The 24,958-nt window shown below is 32.9% G+C and overlaps 1 protein-coding gene across 12 annotated transcripts in view; it reads right to left on the bottom strand.

Moving 5' to 3' along the window:
• The window catches only part of ADAM22 (ADAM metallopeptidase domain 22), a 186,668-nt gene that overhangs the window by 43,126 nt on the left and 118,584 nt on the right, over positions 1-24,958 (bottom strand). For all 12 annotated transcript variants that reach the window (XM_004676867.2, XM_004676866.2, XM_012720863.1 and 9 more), the window contains exons 9-21: positions 21,739-21,813; positions 20,040-20,111; positions 19,081-19,247; positions 17,597-17,681; positions 16,496-16,586; positions 14,686-14,737; positions 12,020-12,119; positions 10,091-10,162; positions 9,767-9,859; positions 6,729-6,809; positions 3,773-3,823; positions 3,489-3,552; positions 1,821-1,926 (exon numbers count right to left, since the gene is read on the bottom strand). In XM_004676867.2, the coding sequence (XP_004676924.1) occupies positions 1,821-1,926; positions 3,489-3,552; positions 3,773-3,823; positions 6,729-6,809; positions 9,767-9,859; positions 10,091-10,162; positions 12,020-12,119; positions 14,686-14,737; positions 16,496-16,586; positions 17,597-17,681; positions 19,081-19,247; positions 20,040-20,111; positions 21,739-21,813 (1,109 nt within the window). The remainder of the gene's footprint in view (positions 1-1,820; positions 1,927-3,488; positions 3,553-3,772; positions 3,824-6,728; positions 6,810-9,766; positions 9,860-10,090; positions 10,163-12,019; positions 12,120-14,685; positions 14,738-16,495; positions 16,587-17,596; positions 17,682-19,080; positions 19,248-20,039; positions 20,112-21,738; positions 21,814-24,958) is intronic.

Raw genomic sequence — 24,958 nt, forward strand, 5'->3', positions numbered from 1 at the left:
AGTTTTTTTTTTAATTTCATAAATAAATGAATGACCCGAGGATGAGTATTCTTTTGGAATGTAACTTTTCTTCAGTCATTGCTTCAGAATTAAAGAAAAATATATGTATTGTATATATTGCATAGATTCCCAAACAAATACCCTAATGGAGCCCTTCTTTAGTAGGTTTCTGATTATTCTATCATCCATAATTCCAATTTAACTGTAAAAAACTTTACCAGTGCTATTGTAATATACATTTTCTATATTTAATACATTTTCATTATTAACATAGATAAAACATTTATTTCAATAAATATCATATGAAGACTAGTTACTGATCATTAGGATTATATAGGGAAATGTTAGGCTTTATCAGATAGAGAAATATTAGAACCAGTGTGTCTATCACAACAAAAAAAAGTATTAACTTATTCTTAAAAAACAATTTTTAAGTTATATAATCATTGTAGTTAACATCAATAAATATGCTTTATCAACATAAGAGATTCATTCAGTAGTGCTACTTGTGTACATGGAGCTGAATAATTACTTTAGGATTAAGAAAAGTAGGCATACTCTTTAGCCTTCAATGAAATTATATGCCAAGGAAAAGTGAAATCACATAAACAACTATAAAACACAGAATTGGTAACAACTGTCACAAGACTAGCATAAAGGACTATAGGTATTCAGAGGAGAAGAACATAATTTTATTTCTAGAATAAATTTACAAAGAATTTGCAGAAAGAATCCAATCAGGTCTTTGAAGATAGATAAATGTTTGACTTGTAATGGACTGGGAAAAGGTGTGGTTCCACAGGAAACACTAACATAAGTGTAGATATGGAGATAGAAAACATAATGTACATATTTGGAAAAGCAGAGTTTGCTTTGTAAGAGTAGAAAAGAAAGAAGAAATTTTGGTTGTAGAAGAGATAAGAATGCCAAGGGTCCAATTTATTCTCTTAAGCAGGACAGGATGAGCAAAAAGTTTCAGATAAATCCTAAAACCAGACTGTCTTGAGTTCTCTGAAATCCTACCTACATGGCATGGGGCAAATTAATTTTGTCTCAGTTTCTTCCTCTATAAAGTGAAAAGAACTGCCATAATGATTTTAGGACATAGTTTAAGCAAATTGCCATACAGTGCTAAGCATAGAGTATGCATTCAATAAAAGTTGGCTAATATTTTTTTCTATTGGTGAAATCTGAACAAGAAATGACATGGCCAAAAACTCAGAAGATTATTTATGGTACTATGCTAAGACTTCTGTAATAGTTAAACTACTTTTGTAATAGTTAAGAAGTTAATACAGGTCTTAATTGGGAACAGAAATGGAACTGAGAGGACCAATTAAAGACAAATGGGGTGGGAGTAGGAAGGATGAACAACATGATTTGGCAATTGGTCAGATGGGAAGTGGAGTCAAGGATCCCTCTGAGACCTCTAAACAGAAAGGCAGTGTGATATTAAGACTTTTGGTCAAAAAAAAAAAAAGTTCTAGGTAAGTCAGAGTCAGTTAATTCAATTCAACTGTATTGAAACAGAGTCCCTTGGCTTTGATTTTTGTTGGGTTGAGATGCTGGCAGTTATCTTTCAGGTAGAAACACAGGCGGCAGCTGCAAGTATCACTTAGGCTTTATGAAAGAAGAGAGGTCAGAGTGTATAAAGATTTGGGAATCTCTTGCCAAGGAGATGCTGGAAGGCTGAGAAGAGATGAGATGACTGAGCAACAGAATGTCTGAGAAATGCAGAAAATAGAAAAATCCCAGTCATTTGAAAAAGTGGTGCTTATAACTAACTGTGGGCTAATTCCAGGCTAAATTCTCTATCTCACCGTTTGTTGCACTGTATCCACGTGTCTTTGTCTTTCCCACAGTTACCCTTCTCTGTCCCTTCAATATTCAGTTTCTCATAGCAGTATTTGTCTGATTCCATCACCTCTGAAATAGAAAAGAGTTTTCTATCAGTGAGGGATATAATATGTGAGCGGCCACTTAAGGATTCTTCTTCACTGCAATGTTACGGATTCCAAAACTCGTGCCCATAACTCCAAGTTTTCCTTTCACATAGATATTCCCAGTTCAGGAACATTTTTCATGGCCATTCATTTGGAATTGGAAAACAAATATATTTAGATTTTGATAGGATTCAGGCAACCGGTTAGACAAATAATACTCTCCCAAGTTTGGTCAATAATTAGAGGAAGATGATACCAAATGGTCCTTGAATCAATAATCCATGCCTTAATCTCAGTGACAAAGCATGAATTCCTCACTTGGCAACTTTTATTAAAGAGAATTTTATTAAAATATTTTCACATTATAATTAAAGACTCAGAAACAGAAGGAAAAATTTCTACTTTCTAACTCTTGACAGTTATCAGAAACTCCTTAAGTTTCTTTTGTCTTAGAGAAGCCTGAATTCAGGCTCTTAGTCAAATACCATTTTAAGGGTTATCAACACTTTTTCTGGGTTTCTATTTTGTCAAAGCTAGGGCTGGTTGGTGAGAATGTCTAAATGTTAGCTCAAAATGACTTATTTTGCAACCTTATCAGGTCAGCTCCACATATATATACATATATGTGTGCATACACATACACACATATGCATATAATATTGGTAGATTTTTTCCTACTTATTGCTGTCAGCTACTATTTTGATTTACTCAGTTGAAGAAAAGAAAAACTATCTGTCTTTGGTCAAACTTGCACAACTAAATTTCCCCCCATCCCAGTGTTGTTCTTTCCTTCAAAAGACAGCTATACTTTCCTTCTCAAAGGGATGTTAGCCACAATTTGTGACAATTAAAGATTATCTCAAAGCTTGCTTTCTAAAACAAACTATCTTCTGCAAAAGTTTAAAACAAAAACTGATTTTAAAAGAAACAGAAACACTTGTGGATAAAAAAAATAATTACTCAATATCTAATTACAAATTTAAACAGATGGAATTTAAATAACATGCTTTAAATGTAAATATATATTTTTCTCTAAAAATCTGAGTTTTCTCTGAAAATTTTAATCTTAAGGGAATAAAATTAAAATTTCTGATACTGTAGAGCTACTTCAGAAGGTTACCTATAACTAGGTAAAGCAACAAGAACCAGAGTTCAAATATATTTTTAAGAAAAAGCAACTTTAAAATACTATAGTTGTAAGCGAAGGATGCCCTATCAAGGGTCCAAATACAACCCACATTGTACAAGTGTTGCTTAAAAACACTCAGATGAAGAGAGCATAGGTTGAGTCAATATACAGGTTTGGCCTTTTATGCAGGCATGAACTTTACTGGTCAAAAGTCATCATCAACAAGCCAAGATGTGTGGATTGGTACTGTGTCTTCTCAAAGGAGGTCCCTTTCTCTGCTTAGACATGCAGTCGCAGCAGCTTTGAGAATTCCCCCAGTCATAAAGTGGTTGAAAATTGACTACCAATTCACATGTCTCTGAGAAGCTGGCCTGTTATCAGATATTGAAAATGATCAACCTGCATCATTTACTTACTTTGCCCCCAGATGTATTTGCATTGTCTATCCCTGGTTTTACACCGTCCTCCAAAGCAAATTCCCTAAAATATAAAAGCATACCCATTAGCAATTCAATGTCTGCTAATATCAGATATTGCAAAAGTAAATATGGCTGGGAAATCTAGTGGATAAGAATTATAAAAATTTATGAAAAATATTGATTACAAAGCATTTAAAGTAGTTTTCATATTCTGTTAAGATTTTAGTATTTCTTTCAGGTTAATACATATGAAAAATTTAGGCAAAAATGAAGTATCCTACCTGAACACTATCACATGAATATCCATCCATTTTATGAATATTTGGGGCACACTAAAGTAAGAAAATAGAATTATGAGCTAAATGCACAGCAGACTTAGCTAATTCTTTTAATGTTTTCATTAAAAGGAAAAAACAAATTAAAATGAACACTAAAAATAAAAAGTCTAAAAATATGGTTAGTCACCTAAAACATCTGAATATAAAATTTAAAAAGAACAAGAAAAATCAAAGGGAAATACAACGGTTACACTTCTCTTTAACAAATAAGGCTCTACCAGGGGTGAAATTTGATTAAATAGTAACAAATAAAAAGAACTGACAGTGAAGACTCAACGAAGACTAACTTAAAGAGCATCTTGCTTTATACAGCTACTCTATTCCTCAGAGCAAGAAAAGCAAGAACACATTAGAACTAACACAGCTCCTCACACTTAAAATGACTTCTGAACAGATGCCTCCATTGAGCATGTTAGAAAAAGACATGCTTTTTAGCTCCATTTTACCAGAGAGCAATTGCAGAAAATTCAAAGCTTTATAATATATATAGTTAATTGTTTAATTGATGATATATTTTTATATCATCATAATAATTATATACACATGAGAAAAGCTGGGAAATGTAAAGCAAATTAAAAACAGTTAAAGATAGGACTCTCCCACCACACAAAGACGACTACTTTTCACATTTTGGCACATAAATGTCTATACCTTTTTCTAGAAAATTTGATAGTTGTAAGCATAAGAAGATAAGGTTACAGAAAACACTTTTTTTTTAATTTTATAATAGTTTATTTTTACATATTTTTGTGCATTTTTCCATCTCAGTTACAATTCCCTTTGGTTTCCCACCACCAAATCACCCATGTGCCATCACCATAGTCCAGTGCATTATCCCCCCCTCACTGTTTTTGATCCCCTTCCTCACTCCACCCCCACAAAATGTCTCTGGCATATAGCTGTTCATCATTATCACTATTTCCTCGCCTGTTCCGTTATATTCCTGTTACGAGAGAAACCATTTGGTATTTTTCCTTTTCTTTCTGACTTATGGAAAACATTTTATAGTCTGTTTCTTCCCTTTACTTTCACAGAAATTGCCATAATAAACTTTTTTCCTAGTTTTTATCTTTAATCACTATAATATACTGCATTGATCTAACAAATATTAGGACCAGTTTACTAACTGTATTCATTTAGTTTTATTCACTTGTAACCATCTTCAATATATGCTGTTTCTACTAGTGAAACAAAAGCATCTTTTTATGTATGTCATTTTGGGATTTATGATTTAAAAAAATTGTCCATAAACTATCTAATCATATTCCAAAGAAGCTGTACTAATATGCATTCCCACCAGGAACTCATTTATTGTACTGTTGTCATTATGAGGCAGTAGCTTAGAAAAACAGTGAAGATTAGGAAGTAAAAAAGGAAAATAATCTTTAATCTCTTAAAATGACTACTATTAAAATAAAGCATGTTTAGTGGTTAATGTTAAGTATAGAATATTGAATTCTTCTCTACAGGCAAAAATTTGCAACAATCAGTGTTTTGCATGGTTCTAAAATGCATGAAATTTCAGTTACAAATATTTTGTTAAGTAGTACTAGTACCCCAATAACACAGTTCCAGTTTCACTTACCATAACATATTAACTGAGTAACTACATACAACACAAGCTTTACAGTCTACTCATCACAAGGTAAATAAAAGATACCCAGCCAGTGACCTATCTTGTCATTTCTTTCAAAGTGTGTCAGGAACTGGTCACTTCCATCTGGTTATTCAGTTCATCCACAGAAACACGGTGTACAGTGTGTCGCCTCTCTATCTGTGGGTGAGCGCATCTGACACTACAAAACTAGATAATCAAAGTGGGGGTCAATGGAGATGAAAGCACAGCAAAGAAATGAAAAGCAAGGCCACTGGAAGTGAAATATGAATTCAATATTACAGAAAACTGCTGACATTAGGAATGTCAATACTGCAAACTGGGAAGACTTCACAGTCACATCTCCACATTTCCTGGAGATATCTCATGACTTTGTATTTACAAATGATAAAATGATGAAAGTGGATCCAAACTTAGAAAGGAATTTGACAACCCAACAAGGCAGAGAAAAGATGCTTATTATATATATATAAAGTTTAGAAGAAAAGGCAAATACAGTTCAAGCAACTGATAAATTTTTTACTAAGAAATAATTTTATTCTTGATGATTGTTTACTTTAGTGTGCTAAATGCTTGTTTTTTCATTTCCCTATTTATTTAAAGCCAACAGTAAGAAGTTTGAATAGTTTGACAATATAAAGATGACAGAACTATTTTAGTTTTTACATTAATTATTAACATAGTGGCACATGGTTTCATCTTACACTAATTTTTAGTCTTTACTACCATGCAAAGCAAGGAATTCCTGAATTATATATTGATCATATGAAATTTGTGAACCCTAGCCAGAGTTGATCAATTTTCCTGTCTTCTTTATTTATGACTAAATGATATTAAATTCAAGAGCAGTTCTTAATGGCTGAGGTGACACATGCTACTTCAGATAAACAAGACTGAAGCCAGAGAAGCCTGCCTCTTCCCATAATCCAGGGATCTGTGGGTCTCTGCCTTGGCTGGCTCCTGTTTCACCCAGCTAGATACAAAGAGTCTTTGTGTTTCCTCTTTTACACATGAAGACAAAGAGCAAATGCCTTATACTCCCTACCTAAAATAAAAACAAGTGACTTAAAGCCTTCACGCAGTGTTAAGTTAGTTGAACATTAAGACAAAATTATGCTGAACATATGCTCAAGCTTTAATTATAGAAACTTAAATTCCTGAAAAATAGAGTGAGTTGATAGGAGAAAATGAACATCTTGTCCATTTACATTTTGCCTTGGCATCAATGCATTATCCATACCCTGTTTTCCCCCCAACAGTTTTAGTGATTATTCTGTAAATTACCTGGCTTGAATTTCCTGAGCATGTTTCACTAATATCACAGTCATTTACTGCTTCTCGGCACACAGTCCCCATAGGCTGAAACTAAAATGAACAAAAATCAATGTGTAAAACTGTCCGAGGGAAAAAAAAAAGTCACAGTATCATCTCTGAAAAAGCAAATAAATTTTGTCTGGATGGGAGCATCTTAGACTATTTTAAGATGGTAGTCTGTGAAAACCACAGTTGCTGAATGACATGTTAATCATTTTCAGAGGCAGTTTCTCATGTAAGAAGTAATCTGCAAAGTCATCACACATAGTGCTTACAGTATCTTGCTAAAATAGAAGAGTGTTTAATGGTGTATCTCCACCTAAAGGGCAAGTCAGCCCAAATTTAGTCCAAATAGCTTTTGGATGTCTACTTTACCCTTCATTGTTACTGGCACCTTTAACATACATATATTTTTCCTTATCTGCCAAAATCTTGAAAATGGCATTTGGGGATAAACTGCAAAAGTTAAGATTTTTCATGCAAAACTATTTCCTCCCTGTTACCCATTCCCTTCTCTCCTGCCTCATATATATATATATATATATATATATATGTGTATATATATATATGTATATATACATATATACATATATATGTATATACACCCACACACATGTATATATGTACATATATTTACATACATATAGGTCACATATTCTTTACTAATGTTTCTATTCTTTTTTGGAATTTTTCTGTTTTCAAGCATCTCAAATATTTTCTGTGTAGAAATTATACAATTTAGTTTTTAAGCTCAATGAATTTATAAATTGAAGAATATTCATATAGGAAAACAAACAGGGACACACATATAAAGAAATCATCCTTCCCTCTCTTCTTTAATCCCTTTGCAAAATGTTAACCTTTGGGACTAGAACCTTCTATGTTTTTATCTCTGTGCGCACAAACATACACCACATTTGGAATACCCACCCCTAACTTCTGTATAAACTTTTCTCCTTGTCAACCTCACAAGGATCTCAATTTTCTACTGTCACACTGCCAACTTCAGTCAGGATCTCAACAGACATTTTTTGAATTTCCAAACAAAATTTGTATTAGTTCATTCATCACTAATTACTAGACATTTAAACCCTGCTAGGCACTTGCTAGCCAAAGGGGATTCAATGAAGAATAAAATACAAGAATAAAATCTGCAAGAAATTTGTTTCAGGGGTTATATAGGTCCTAAAAATAAGGCATTAATAAGAGAGGTCATTTAATTTCATATAGTCTTGTTCTCTTCCTTTTGAATTGAGGTAAACCACAATCTTAGAATATCTGAGGTAGAAATACATAAAGATAGGTTATATGCAATTCTGAAAGAAGAGTTCAAGAATTGCCAGAAAAATTCTGATAGTAACTATAGTGAGGGAGGACCTGCTCTAAGTGCTGGGATATAGCAATGAGTATATCCAGCAAACTCCCTGCCCCATTAGAAATTACATTCTGTAACTGGGGAGGGGAGGAATAATAAACAAATAATAAGCAATATTTCACAGCAGGGGTACACAAATTATGGCTTGTGGGCATAATTTGGTTTACTGCCTATTTTGAGAAATGAAGTTTCACTGGAACATAGCCAACCACTTTCATTATTTCTCTCTTATTTAAATTTTATTGAGGTAACACTGGTTTATATCATGTGTAATTCAAAGAGGATCACCTCTTAAGATGTATGTCCACACCACACTCACCACCAAGGTAACCACTGCTCTCTAACATGGTGTGTCTGCATTTTTAATGGTTACTTTCATAGGGGAGGTCTTAGGATTCACAAAGTCTCAACTATTTACTATCTGGCCATTTATTGAAAATCCTTGCCAACTCTGATTTTTAGAAACGTCATTATAAATATTTATAGGAAAAATAGAAATACACATAAATTCTCATCTTCTATATCTCCTCATCCCGGGGTGAGGATGAGGGCAGAGGAAGTGGCAAAAAAGATAGTATTTAACAGGTACAGTTGTGACTTACTTGTGAGATAGTTAATTATGTTATTTTATTGCATGTATTTTTATTTTATTATGTTGTACCTTGAAATGATAGTTCTCTTTACATCATTAATAACCTAATACAATAAATCAAAGAAGAAATGGCATAATAAATGAAAGTGACAGATTAGCAGGCTTATTTTATCTAATGGATGATTAAAATACATGATAGGGGATCTTTTGCAATGGAAGTTAGAGAAGCTGACAGAATTTACAGTCAGCATAAGCCAAAATGAAAAATGTCTGTTTCATATTTGATTTAATCTTCCATTTTAGAGAGTGCTTTTAGAGATTTTTTCCAGTGTCTCACTTGTCTTAAAAATCTGCCAGAGATATAATGGTAAAGTACATATATACCAAAAATTGCTGCCAGCAGATCTAGAATGCAGCTGCATGGCATCCCTCTCTAGCTGAACGAGCCTCCTACCTTATTTCACTTCTTTGTACTGAAATTGCTCAATTGTAAAAATCAGGAATATCTGAAGGAATATCTGTCTATCTGAAGAGCATGCTTGTGAGTATCACCTAAGACAGTGGTGATAAGACCAGGTGTGATTCTGCACCCAAGGGGACATTGACAATGTCTGCAGATATTTTTAATATGACAGAGAAAGGCATTCATTTGCATTTAGTAAGTAGAAGGCTGGGGTGCTGCTTGTTATCTTACAAAGAGCCTCTGATAACAAAGAATTTTTGTTCAAAAATGGCAGGTTCCAGAATTGATAAACCTAATATAACATGATATAAATTAAAAATGCTTTGCATCATTTGGGCAATATGAAAATCTGATATCCTATTCTCCTTAAAGACTCATTAGAATAAAGTGAGTCCATCAACAAATAATCAGTAACACAGTACTATTTGCTATTGAAATTTTACATGTTGATTTATTCAACAAATATTTACCGAGAAACTGGAACAGTTGCTGTATGAGATTATATTTACTTAGCCTTAAAATTTTATTCAGCTGTATTCTTTTTCCTCTGAATTAGCCATTAATCACATTTATTTTACCTTGCACTTTTTACAACACAGACCATCACTGCATTGAGAGTCTTGAGTCAAGGTGCATTTCTTACAACACTCTGCTCCTTCAAGGACACATTCCTAAGGAATATAAATATTTGAAAATCATCAGAAAGTGCTGACATTTCCCAAAAGTACAAGAATATTTTCTAAAATGTGTATAATATTTTATAAAATGTATATATAGGATCTGTCTTCCACAGATCCTATATAATTGCCAGATATAACACTTGTTGTTTATGTCTGAGTGTGGGGGGACTGAAATGATCCTGAATAATCTAAAAAACATCATCAAAACACCCTGAGACTTACTGCTGGGGTCCCACAATCACACTCCTCTCCTGTTTCAATGAAGCCATTGCCACACTCAGGAGGATCGAGAAGCTGTGAATGAAAACCAAAAGTGTAAATAAAATATAGAAAAATCAATACCTAGGATTTTATGAAAGACTGTAAGTGCTACACCTGTATAGCCAACATCTTGTTAATCATTTCAAAATATATTTTTATTTTCCTAAACTAGAAAACATGACTTGAGAACTTAAGACTTAGGAACTTTAGAACAGATGTCTACTTCTGTTTCAAATTCAGATTTAGTAATATTTACATATTTAACATACATATCAAGTACAATTTGGTAAATGCCACTAAAATAAAAGATGATCTAATCATTGGTTAAAACCAAGCCAGAATGACTCTTGAAATTTCATTTCAAACAAGAAGCAAGAGATTTGGAGTCAGAAAGTCTGGATTCAACTCTTGGCTCAGCTACTTGGGCAAATAGCTGGTCATCATCTTAGAATCCAAGTGTTTCAATATTTAACAGAATAATGATAATAATATTAGCTGCCCACCTACATCATACATTGGTAGGAGACTCAATCATCTACAAAAATTCCTTTATTAAATTTATCTCCTTGTGAAAAGAAAGTGTACTTTCTAGAAAATACAAAGGTTAATAAATCCACTGATTCATTAATAAAATATATAGATCTTCCTATTAACAAAGTTTTTCAGAGAACAGCAATAATTTCTCCCAGAGACAGAAGGAACAAGTGTACAGAAGTACATAATACTGTTTTATGTCAAAACTTTCCATTAGCTTTATTACTTTTGGGTATAATTTATCTTATAGAGATAGGTAAATTAGTAAATAAATAATAAATTATTTGTTATGTTCCATATATATCTTAGTAATTCAAATGTTCATCAAAGTTTACATATGATATAATGAAAGTGACACACACACCTATTGACATACACTTACACACATACATACACACAAATATGTACTTAGCAAGGGCAAAACAATCTAGTGAAAGCAACAATGAAATTTCCACTTATTTTAAATACTCTCTCCTCTACCACAAAAGGAATTTTATTTTCGGTAAGAAAGATATTTTAACAAATGAGATAGCTTTGATAGTCAAAACTAAAACTTATACAAATGAAAAACAATTATGGTATCCTACTCTAGGCTCAAAGTAATTATTTGGGTAAAAAGACAAGTTGTTTTTATTTAGCAGAAACAACGTAGTTCAAATATTCCTTCTCATGTTTTTGTAGTCTTAAAATTGTCCATTTGCTTTTCATTTCAATGTGATACAGTTTTTAAAATTCACTATAGTGAACAAAGAATGAAACCTAGTAAATTATTCCAAAAATAATGTCACATATGGCTGTGGTGTCCTGAAACACATCAAATTCTGGGTAATGAGCAACAACAGAGGATTCTTCTTAAACATTGCAAAGTCTTCCAGATGTGTGAGGAAGATGTGCTTTCTAGTCAGAAGATGCACTGTTCTTAGTAAAAACAACAACTTGGTACAGACAGATTTTTCTACTTTAAGCAAAAATTGGCTTTTATAAGGAGAAGTACTTCTAATTTTAATCATATTGCCCATTCTGTTAGGCAATACAAGTTCGATTAATTATCTAATAAGCAAGAGAAAACTAAAATGAAACCATTTTTATAAGCTAACCATGAATTATCATTTGGCCATATTAAAAACCAGAAAAATTTCAGAAAGTAAACACTCATTATATCTGCTTTCTATTCCCAACAGTAATAGCCCCGCAAATACCCAAAAATAAATCTGAACTTTGAAGATATCGACAGTAAGCATATCTAGAATGTGTACATATCACTCAAGTTGAACAACTTTCTTTAAGACTTATGACTGAAATGCAGCAATAATACTTTAGAAATATTTATAACTAATAACCGAGCATACTTATTACCTTAGAAGGTTTGTTGAAAAGACAAGCACCACCTCCACTATTGAGGAATTCATGATATTCTTCAATGTTACACTGGGTAAACTTTTTAGGAAGATAATAGCTATAAGAAAGAAGAAAACCAATGTTTGGGTACAATTCAGTGTCTGTTGTTTGTGAATTAGTCTGAAAATTTGAACATTGTTAAAACTGGACAGTATTCTCAAAAGTAAAAGAATAAATTCAACTTATGTACATTTTCATTCAAACCATATGGGTTTTAATCAGTCTAAATTCTTCATTTGGTGATTAATGGTGACTGTGTCATTCATTATTTGTATACACATTTTAAAGAAACACATATGCTGTAATTTGTATCATAATGAGTTTTTCTTCAATACTTAATTTATTAATACTGAGTCTTTTATACTTATTTAATCTGAGCAAAATCCAAACAAATAACTGACAGAACCTAAGAATGAGCCATCATCACCAAAGTCAAAAAAAGACTGAAAACTGTTTTGGACTAAAGGAGACTAAGAGACATAAAAATAAAATGGGATCTTTGATTCTCAACTTTTGCTAAAATGGCATTATTGAAATAAAGGGCTAATCTTGAATGAAGTTAAGAATTAGATAATGTTATTGGCTGTCCTGTGGTTCTGCAAAAGTATATCCTTATTTACACAAATGCATTCAAAACTGCCTGGGGACAAGGCACCAAGTAGGCAATTTATGACTTAAGGACCAAAAGGCTCTTTGTCACTAGTCTTTTTTACCATTGAGATTATTTCAAAATACAAAACAATAAAATAGTATACAAAAAAATAATAAAAAGTCAACTAAAGAAAAGTGAGAATGCAAGTGAGAAGGAAGAAAGCTTATAGACATCTAGAGGCAGGGATATGGTCCTTACTGGAGGCAATAAGTGAATAGAGAAATTATGCTAAACACATTCAATGAACTATTATAGATATCAATTATCAGTATGGATGAACCTCACAAACACAAAGTTGATAAAAAATCATATCAGAAAAGAATATATATCATATGACAGCTTTCATATTAATTGAAAATATATAAAGTAATACTATGTATTATTTCAAAATACACAGAGGTAGACAGACAGACATAAAGTAAAAGCAAATAAGCACCTATGAATGATGTGAACAAATTCAAGATTGAAGCTGGGAATCAATAAAAGACAACACAAGGGAGATTTAACTTCGTAGGCAGTGTTTGTTTTTAAGCTGGTTGACAGTTACTGTGAAATCAGTCTCTCCAAAAGTGTCAGGAAAGCTTTTCTAAATGTGTCCCATGTAGGCCTCTTGATATGGAGAACTAACTCAATGAAGATGCAGTGAACTTTAGGAGTTGAATGTCATTATTTAAAGAATGCAGATTGTTTAAAGTTGAAATCAGTGAGGACACTAGAGCTGAGGAAAAGCCCAGTCCTTGTACCAGTTCCTGTCTTCTCTAGTTGAAGAAATCATCATTCCCTGAGCTTTCACTCTTTCCCTAATAGGAGAAGCCATCACTGTTCCTCTCTTTGTAACCCAGAACACTTAGTTTGGGAATGTCTCATCCAAGCATAGTTTTATCAGTGAAAATGTCCTTTCTATTTAAACATCTCATCTTTACTCTCAGAGTGAGGATGCAGTCAACCCCTTCTCTGACATGTGAAGTCTCTCCCTGTCTACATGATATCTCAGGTTTCTAAAACAAAATAAATATCCAAGCCCATTCTATAATTCTTTAGAATTTACACCCTTATAAAATCTCCACAATACATTACTAAATTAAGATTTTCCTTTGCTAACCTGACTGATATTGTTTTGATTACTCATCCAGCCCAAGCAGAATCTAGAAGTTTGGGTGATTTTCCTCTACCTGCCAACTGTATGCAAGAATTCACTGTATGATTTGTTATACTCTTTAATGATGATGAAAATGAACTTCAACAGGGGGTAGGGAGAGAATCTAAAAGTTAACTGAACATATAGAATATTATTGAAATAAGAAGATCATAAGACAAAAACGTTTTAAGTAAGATAGTGATAAGCTTGGCATAAAAGAAGCAGTTGCAAGGAAGGAATAAGTTATGACTGTGCCTGACTAAATGGTGGGTAAGACAAGGTTTATAAGCAAATCTCTCCCAGAGAGCAGACTGCACACATTTCTTCCTACTCCCTGTTTGGTGATACACCACTGATAGCTTAAAATTAGTTATTGTGGGAGTATTTACACCATGGAAATCTGATGGAAAGTGATAAATCCAGGCTTTTTTCCTTGTTTTTTATTTTGTTTGTTTCAGAGAGTCAGTTTACTAACATACAACTATTTATAACTTTTATAACCCATTTAATTAGAATTGAAGAGAATAAAAGGAAAGCAATTTGTAGGTAACCATGAAGAACAAAGTCGTTCCTTGTTTCTTAAATTTCCAGCCTAGATTCAAGGCGACAAAAGTCTTTGTCCTACTAGATTAAGTTACACCAACTTGTTTTCATGCATAGAACAATATTTTGTAAAAACATTTTATATACAGAATCACTAAGAAAATCTCCTTTTGATTTTCTCTGAAATGCCCATGTTGAGGTTCCATGTACCAAGTTACTGAGTGTAATACTCCTAAGGAGATGACCGTACATCAGGGAAAGGGTTATTATTTCCTAATAGAAGTGGCTCACCCTGTGTCTCCCATTATGCATCCAGACCACGTATCCTCACATTTACACTCACCTAAAAAAAAAAAAAAACAGAAACAAAACCATATGCTGCCTTTACCCAGTGAGAATAGATGCATTAAAGTAGCTCCTACATTAAAAAGAATTATCTTCACCCTATTCCTTATACACATACCTTTTAAAATGCTTTCTATTTTTCTTATATTTGAAGTTTTTCATGTAATGACTAACAAAAATTTCCTTTGACCCTATCGAGACTACATAATCTTCATTAAAATATTTCGTATTTTAACAAATGGCCTTAGTTTTAAGGCATTCATATAAAGTGACTTACATGAAATACAATCAAATTCTAATGAAATAGTGACACATCATTACAGGATGATGACTTTATAGACCATTAAGGGAATTCTTACAGTTTCTTGTCCACTTTTGGAAGCCTTTTCACCAAACCTGCCAATAAAAGGCAGTGTAGTTTATAGGTTAAGCAGAAAGTCTTCAGAATCAGAAATAGCTGGAGTCAAAACCTTGGATTGCTATTTCACATATATTAATCATGGGGACACTACCCTTTTAAGATTAAGTTACTTAATTCATAAAATAAGGCTAATACATGATATCTTACAGGATTGTCCCAAGCATTAAATGTCTTGATTTAAATAATACTGGAATTCAACTATATGACATATAATACATTCCATAAATAGCAATTGTTATTATTAAAATAAATATATTCATATCATTTTAAATAAAAATAATAAAACATGATATTATTTAATAAAATAAAGATAGATATTAGCAACTTATTCCAAATACCTAGTGTTTGACCATTCCTTTTTTTTTTTTTTTAAGATTTATTTATTCATAGAGAACTGGGATACAAGCCAGAGATGCGGAGGGTGAGAGGATTCACCAGAGACAGAGCGGGGAGCAGAACAGGCAGATCAACGAAGCATACTGCTGAGGGGAGCAGCAGGCAGGTCAGGAGAGGTCTGCCATGCCATGTGGTCACCTCCAGGGCAGGGGGGGATCGAACTCATGCTTTCGCTTCTTAGAGCTGTGCTTTAACCTACTGTGCCACCAGGGAGGGCCCATGTTTGACCATTCTTAATGCAATAATTTCACCTTTGTAGGAAAATACATTACTCATAGATACTAGCCCTAGTACATTTTACTAAACCCATTATCAGGTCTGATGCTGGAAGGAATATTCTATCTACATGGACATACAAGTTATTCTAAATAAAACCATAATGAAACTGTATACTTTAAATCTATATGCCCAAGATACTAATTCCACTATGCCAAACTATGATTATTGTCATCAAATAGCTTTAAATGTTTATCACACATGAAAACATATGTACATAAATATTAATGTAAACATTATTTTTGAAAAAAAAGTTGTGTCCTGGCTGTTTACGTTATTACCCAAATTCTTTTGATCAAGCAACTGTATAAAAGAATCTCATTCCTTAAAATATCTTATAGATATTCTGGGTGCTCCCCTGGTGGCACAGCGGTTAAAGCACAGCACTGAGAGACTAAAGCCACTTCAGCATTCAATTCCCACCTGCCCCGAAGCTGATCCACATGGGCAGCAGACCTCTCCTGACCCATCCACTGCTCCCCTCAACAGTGTACTTGTCCATCTGCCTGTTCTGCTCCCTACTGTCTCTGGTGAATCCTTTCACCACCCCTATACCTCTGGCCTGTACCCCAGTTCTGTATGAACAAATAAATCAATCTTAAAAAAAATCTTATAGATATTCCATTCTAAATAACTGAACCACATGTACATAAACAAACTTACCACTTGCTAACTTCCTTTTGTCTGAGATAATACCCACATTATGGGCTAGTGATTGTGCAAGTGTAACTGCCATTAAATCAGTTTTCCCAAACTAAAAAACAAAGTACATATGAATACAAGTTAATTTTCATTAAAGATGGGGCAGAGAAAATGTCATAAAATAACTGAAAATAAGAAGTCACTAAGCATTTTATTTAACAGAGATTAAATACATAGTGGCTATTTACTAGTAAGCAGAGGGGAAAGGTAGTAAGAAATAAACCCATGTTTGATTAAGTCTAATATTATGACCAGAAATGCAGAAATTGTCAATGTTTAGAAATTATCAATGTTTTTGAGATTGGAAGCTTAAATCTAGTTCTGAATCCAAATTTTACTAGCAACATTCCTGAAAATCTTAATCCTTATATATTATTAAATCAGTCTTTCAGGTGATGCAAAATAAAAGTACAATTTAATTTGAACTTGCTCATCTTTTTGTATCCACTTGCACTCCTGAAATTTATCAAAACTGAAAAGAATGTGGCTTCAAAACACAAATGATATGGATCACAGGTAGTGGTGATGATCTTTGGCTAAAAGAAACTTGAAACAGCCTAGGAATCTTTTTTTTCTTTGATATGTTGTCTCTAAAGATTCAAGCATTTTTATTTTGGATCATTTCCATCAGGTTTACTGTCTGTCTGAGGGGTAAAAAGAGCCTCTGGAAAACCTGATATATTTTTTTTTCCCCAAAGAATTTGCCAAATAGTGAAAAGGAAGATTCCAAATGGGTTATTAGGCAGTAAGCCAATGCTTCAGGGCAGTACCCAATCCTTTGGAAAATCAGTCTAAGTGACAAACAGGGCCTTATTTTCAATGAAGGTAAAGATTCTCTCTATATAATCTGTAAATAGTTAACTCTGAAATTACTATAAGTAGTAATTCTCAGGTGCTATCTCCCATTATTTATTTATTGGTAATTTCAAGTAAGCATACTAGTTGTTAATGAAACAACCTAACATCTAGAGTTTATGGGATACTGAGAAATTATCTCTGAAATATTAGAAAAACATTTTCAGCCATCATACCACTTTGTATTGTACAGATGTTCACACCTACTTCATTCACGCCTCCTCCTTTCAGCAACGAGCAAATCCCACCAATATAAGCTGCCCCGCTCCGGCTACTCTCAAATTGACTTCCCCTTTCAGAAAAGGAAATGAAAAACGCTTACTGCTCACAGTTCAAATATCAAGCACCTCTCATTATTCATTTATTACATTTTTTTTTCAAAGCACATAACATTTCTATACTCTATGTTCCTAAGTTAAGGGAGAAATGTGAATACTGCTTACATATATAGTTAAAGGGCTTTTGAGATGTTTCCCCACATGATCAGTAACTACCTTAAATAGATCTTTGCATATTTTAAAAAAATAGTACATACTATCACATATACAAACATCACTTCTGTGGTGTTTCTGTCAAAAATCTGTAACTTGAATCTCAAAATGAGAAAATATCACCATTCTATGAAATAATTGACTTATACTCTTCAAAAATGGTTACCTCAAAAAAAGGACTGAGGAAATCTTTCCGATTAAAGGAAAAATAGTCATGATCATTAAATGTAATGGTGACCCTGGATTAGAACCCAGGTTTGGGGAAGAAAGGGATTAGCTATAAAAAACATTATTTGAGACAATTTAAAAAATTTGAATATGAACTATGGACTAGATTAAGGTGTTACACCAAAATTAAATTTTTGGTTTTAATAATTTACTGTGATTATATAAGAGAATGTCTTTATTCTTAGGGAATATACACTTAAGTATTTTGTATTGAAGGCCCAGTAATTATCTCCAGTTTTCTCTCAAATGGTTCAGGAAAAGAAAAAAAAATAAAGATTAAATAGGTAGATGAATGAAAGGAAAAAAGGAAGTGAGGAAGGAAGTAGAGGAAAAGGACAGAAAGAAGGAATTCATAAAACAAATGAGGCAGATGTAAATAATTGATAAATCTGTTTGAGGGGCATAAGGTATTTCTTTGTAATGTTCTTACAACTTTTTGTAACTTTGAAGTTATGTAAAAACAAAATTTTACCCTCAAATACACTCTTCTAATTTCATATTATCTTTCTTCAACAGCACTGACTTTTGGTGACAGGTTTTTAAAAATGTTATTACATATAGCTTTCTAGTATTTCAAATATACATGTTTCCCCAAAAATACTAAGACAAAATAAAATATGAACTCCAGAAATACTAAGCTCTCTTCTTAGAACTCAAAACAAAAATAGCATTATGTTAACATCTTTAAAAGATATAATTAATTTGTTAAGAATTCCCTTTGAGTAATAATAGCACTTTCATACATTGAATACACTGGTTAAGTCTCTTGAAAAATTAAATGAATTATATATGCAATAACTCAAAATTAAACCCATGACAATTTCAAATAATTTAAACTTTAAAACTTCTTCCAAATGTATCTGCCATATCAATCCTAATTGTATTATACAGTAGAAAGGATACATCCCAGCTGTAAGTAATAGAACATTTAACATGGAACCAGAAAAAGTAATCATTACAGAAGTTACGTACGAAAAAAGGTGAACTGCATCACTTTTCTCTTTGATAAAATCCCTCCTGTATTTCATAAACTCACGTAGGGTGATCAATGGATTTTCAGATATGGCAAACTTGTTGTCAGCCGCCCAGGTTTCCATGGCAACCAATACTATCCTTGTCTTAAGTTGGTCTTTATATATCTAGTATATTAACAAAATGAACACACCAGCTGTACACATGGCAAAATCAAATGATTTATGAACAAGACTACAAAGTTCCTTTAATGGAAACACTGAGTTCTAGTTAGATGTGAGAAACTTCACTTTTTTAGGATGAAAATCATTTTCTAAATTACATGCATTTCCCTTCAGTAACAGAGTCAAACTGTTACAAGTAACACACAAAGAACAGAACACTAGCTAGAAACAAAAGGTAAATTCTTGATAAATATCTGCAACCTTATTCAAGACATTCCCTGAGTCCAATCCTTATGCCCTAGACAAAGAATTCATGCCTTCTTGAGTCTCTCAGCAAAAAAATGGAACAATGAAGACTCTCCAAGGAAATAAGTTCTATGCAATATGACTGACCCTGATTAAACTCATAAAGAAGGTACTTGGCGCTTCCTTGTCCAGGACAAGATTGCACCAGGCTTTTGAAAAAGGCACAACCACTGTACTGCTTCTCCATTGTCAGAAGTACACTATGACTATCATTGTTAGTGGCTATAATTCAAACTTTTCTAAAATGTGAAGAATACAGGAAAAACCTCGACATAAATCTGTGGGTATCTTTGACCACTTCCTTTCATCATCTTCCCAATAAGAGATTAAACTCAATAAAGTCAACTGCAAGGTTAAGAGGGGCTTTCAGGATACCTTGGCTGAAGTATAATTTAGATTAGTGAAAAATATAAGATTCATCATCCATTCAATTAGCAGTCAACAGATAAAATTCCACTAATGAACTATTGACTCATGTTTGTTACTTACCAAATCTGCCATGTTCACCACAGATTTTGCATACGTATTGGTATGTACAACTGAAAGCCGATGTTTTTTAAACTGAAAGCAAAAGAGAACAGGTGGAAGGCTTTCAACATCAACAGCAAATGACCACCTCAACAGAGAAAACATGGTGTAAATGAAAGATCTCTATAGCTCTCTATAAAAAAAACAAAACAAAACAAAAAAACAAAAAAACAGAAGAATCGAGGCCTAGTTCTTTATATATTGTGTAGTCTAATGCAAGGTTCTTAAACATTTGAAGTCTCCAGTTGTTCATCTGTAACATGAAGTAAAAAAATATCCAATCTATCTCACTACTTTATTTTAATCACAGGATTATTTTCAAAATGATAAAGCATGAACTTTGTCTATAAACTTCAAAAATGTAAAGACAAGTAGAGTCAAAGCCAGAAAAGTGAATGTGAACATAGATAAAAATATAAAAGTTTTCAAGTTCCATAAGATTTTAGTAAGATCAAAAAAGACCTAGAAGTCACAAAGAGAGATTATAAATTAGCTCTGCATCACAGATTTCCTTGGTTTGACTTGAGCAGTGTTTTTAAAATCAGGATTTGTGATATAAAGCCTGATTTTTGGCTTCAATTAAAAGCAACATCCTCACATTTCTAGCTGGTTGACACTGAAAGGCAGGGCTCCACTAGATAGGCATGTGTCCTTTCTTTCACACAGGCCTCACCCCTCCTGCTTGTTTTACACCTGGCTCATTTTATTTGTGTTATCAGCCTACATGTATCTATAGACATCTGAATTTGTGACATCCTAAAAGATTTTAAGTTGATGTTCTTATGACTTATTTTTAAGAATCTCAGGGAACATTCACTGTCTTCAAATAAAAGGATAAAACTTAGTCCCACATTGAACAGGAAAGAAGCACTTAATCTTAATTGTATCACATCATTATTACTAACAATAACAAAAATCAATATATGTTAAATTGCATGTAAATAAATGACACATGTCCTCACAAATCACTCGCAGTAAATTAAAATGCACTTATACCCGAAATTAAGTAAAATTCAGCAGTGTGCACCACAGAACATTTTTTGCTTAAAATTCTGGTTGCATGGAATAAGCATTATAACTCACTGCTGTGCTGTGAATGTAGCCATACTGACTACATTATGGCCATGAATTTACAACATTCTCATAAATTGAATATATTGCATGAAGTGATTATGACAAAGCAATTGCCATTTTGGAAGGAAGTTTTGCCAATTTTTATCCTAAAAATCTCTACTGTTTATTAATATAGCCTTTCCATATGGCTGATTGCATTGTAAGACAGAACTAGAAATACTGATTTTCTTTTATTTGAATAAAGTTACAAATTGCAAAAATTATACATTGGTGCCTCTTCACTTATTCAATAAAAAGTGGAAGCTTCCATTTTTGTTTAAACCATGCCATTTTAGTAGAGGAGGTATTAGGCCCATAATTGATCAAGTAAATTTAAAAAGTTGACATTGTGAGTAAGAAATATTATTGCAATCATGTAAAGTAATGCAAATTTCTTCTACCTCCTAGGGCTTCCTTCTTGCAGATTATCTCTAAATAAGAAATATATTGGTTACACAGATACCTTCTGATTTATGGCTTGTCTTTTCTAAAAATAAATCTGTGCCTAGTTTTACCCTTGACATTGAAAAAGTTCCACAAAACCTACCATGAGATGATCATTCACAATCATTAGTTCAATGTATTTGGTTTCCTCCTCAACATTGCGTGGATGTCTCCGAAGCTGCAATAGAGCAAAGGGAAGTATCAACTAAATAAACTTTGAATTTCACTGTAAAAAAAATTAAAGAATATGTTATATATTAGTTTCTTAGATCTTAATATTTAAATGTTCTCACTGTGCCCACTCACAAAATAAAAGTAAACATGAGCTAATACATGTTAATTTGATAGAAGGAATCATTTTATAATTTACATACACATATAAAATTATAAAACATTAAACACTTTACACTGATAATTATACCTCAATAAATCTAAAAAGAAAAACTCTAAAAACTATGGGAGGAAAAAAATTATCCATTTTATTCTTTTTTGCAGTTGCATAAATGTTTATAAATTTACTTAGTTTTTGAGTAGATAATGATTTTACATGATTCAAAATTTAAACAATACTTTGGTAGTAGGAAAACTATGATGACCACACCTGAGACCACACCTGAGACCACACCTTGAGGGGAGAAATATTGTATTGTGAAAACAAGGATGCTTGAAAAATAAACTAAAAACAACAACAACAACAAAATTTAAGCAAGACATAAAGAATGAAAATGTTCCTCCCATGGGTTCCCCATCTCCCTAATTGTTACACTTCATCAAAAATAGTACACATAGTTGGTTTCTTTCAGAAATATTTATACCTATAAAATGAAATATGAGTTGACATATTTTTTACTCTCATTTATTTCACTCTCTTTTACGTTAGAGATTATAAGATCTAAATCATATCCTTTATGATTTAAGCTTCTGACACTCTCTGACAGAGTACAGGACTGCGATGATTGGCATTTTTATTCCATAATCTCCAAATCTGGGAGATTTTAGGGGATGCTTAAAATGAAGTAGAGATTTTGTTAAAATAGAGTTGAGAGTTTCCAGGCAGTCATGGATTATCTAGCAAGGGTATACCAACAACAAACTTTCTCCACTTTCAAATTCACAATCAGTGAATGTTACCAGTAATAATCACTAGCAAAACCTTATTCCTTTATTCTCTTTAGTGAATGTATAACACAATCTTTAAAAATATCTACAAAGTTAACTTTTCCATTATGCCATACTTCAACATACATTTTTTTTAATAAATCTTTTTGTTCATTGCCCAAGGGTTATTTAGTGATACAATGAAACCTAATTAATACCCAAATATTTGTTTTGTTTGTTGCAGTTACAACAAACTCAAAAGTTGTTACCATATGTACTTTGTTGCACTGCCTGTGTCATTTACAAACCTTGCAACTTTTTTTCCAAAAAGTTGGAAAACCAAGTTGATAAGTACTAACACCAATTTAATACAGAATAGCACACTATAATTCTGGGGTTAGGAACCAAGAATATCACAAACCCAAGGGCAATGACTGTCTGTCTGTCTGTCTATCTATCTTTTTTACATCATTCTTCAGTTTTGTACAATGCGTGCTTTTTCATCTTGGTTGTAGCCCCCACGGCATTCCCTCCACCAATTCACCTGTGTGCCATCACCATAGCCCCTTGTGTTCTTTCCACCCCTGTTTTCATTCTACTCCTCCCTCTCCACCCCTCTGCAGAATGCCTCTGGTCTATAATTGTTGATTTTGGTTTTTACTTTATTACAATTACTTTTTTTTCCTGATCCCTTATATTCCTCCTACAAGTGAAACCATCCCATCCGGTATTTTCTTTTTCCTTCTGGCTTATTTCACTATGCATGATCCCTTCCAGTGCCATTCATGTTGCTACAAATGGCATGAGCGTATGCTTGTTGACTGCTGAATAATATTCCATTGTGCATATGTACAACATCTTCTTGATCCAGTCATCTATTTTTGGGCATTTACATATTATAAATAGTGCTGCATTAAACACCGGGATGAAGGTGTCCTTTTGAATTAATGTTGCTATGTCCTTTGGGTAGATATCTGGGAGTGGAATTGCTGGATCACATGGAAGCTCCATTTTTAGTTTGAGAAACCTCCAAACAGCTTTTCATAGTGGTTGAACCAGTCTGCATTCCAACCAGAAGTGTAAAAGAGTTCCTTTTTCTCCACACACTGGCCAACCTTTGTTCTTGCTAGTTTTTTTTAATGTGTCATTCTTACTGGTGTGAGATGGTACCTCATTGTGGATTTGATTTGCATTTCCCTAGTTATGAGTGATGTTGAACATTTTTTCATATGCCTGTTGGCCATTTGCATTTCCTCTTTGGAGAAATGTCTTTTTAGCTATTCTGCCCATTTTTTGACAGGGTTATTCTTTTTGTTTTTGTGTTTCATAAGCGCTTTGGAGATCTTTGTGATCAGTCCTTCATTATTAGTATTGTGTGCAAAAATTTTCTCTCAACCAGTGAGGTGAATTACATTTTTTTAAATGTATGTTTTTATTATGACAGTATCTGCTTAATTAACTATGCAAGAGATCTGAGTCCACCAAACATACTAAACTTTTTAACAAGTCTCAGTATTGTCTAATGTCAGAGAATTGCCATATTGGTTATGTGACCTTAGAACACTTCACCTGCACAGGTTCACAGTTTCACAGTTTTATCAGGAACAAAAATTAAGACTCTATACTTAGCAAATCACTGAATGGTGAAGATGTTTATGAAGAACTTCAAGGAACATGCCAAGAGAAAGTGACATTATTCTCTCATATCAAAATTTATGAAAAAAATACACGCACACATACATACACACACAGGTATGTATTCACAAAATACACAAAGTTCATGACTGTAATTTATGGAACACAAGGGCTCTCAAAGGTAGTATATAAAGTGTATGTGACTACCAGCACTTCAACAAGACTAAACTAAGTTATAATCCTGTCTGGTTCCTTCAACTTCTTGACTTTACTAGAGATCTACTTCTTTCATCCTGTGATATTCTCTCTCTCTCTCTCTCTCACACACACACACACAAACAAACACACACACACACCAACCACTGTGACAAGGGTGATATCCCAATTCTGATAAACAGAGATCTTATTTTACATAAACCATTTACTAGCTGTATGATTTAGCTATCATTTTTTTTTCTGTGAAAGAGGAGGAGCAGTACCCAATTTAAGTGATTTAAAGCACTGTATATTTCCTATTACTATAACTAAGTCCAGAAAACGTCCCAGACTCCAAATATGATAATAGCATTTTGCGGCATCAAAACCTAATG

Source organism: Condylura cristata, unplaced genomic scaffold (genome assembly GCF_000260355.1).
Source record: "Condylura cristata isolate star-nosed mole 26May11 unplaced genomic scaffold, ConCri1.0 scaffold00005, whole genome shotgun sequence".
Classification (NCBI taxonomy): Eukaryota; Metazoa; Chordata; class Mammalia; order Eulipotyphla; family Talpidae; genus Condylura; species Condylura cristata.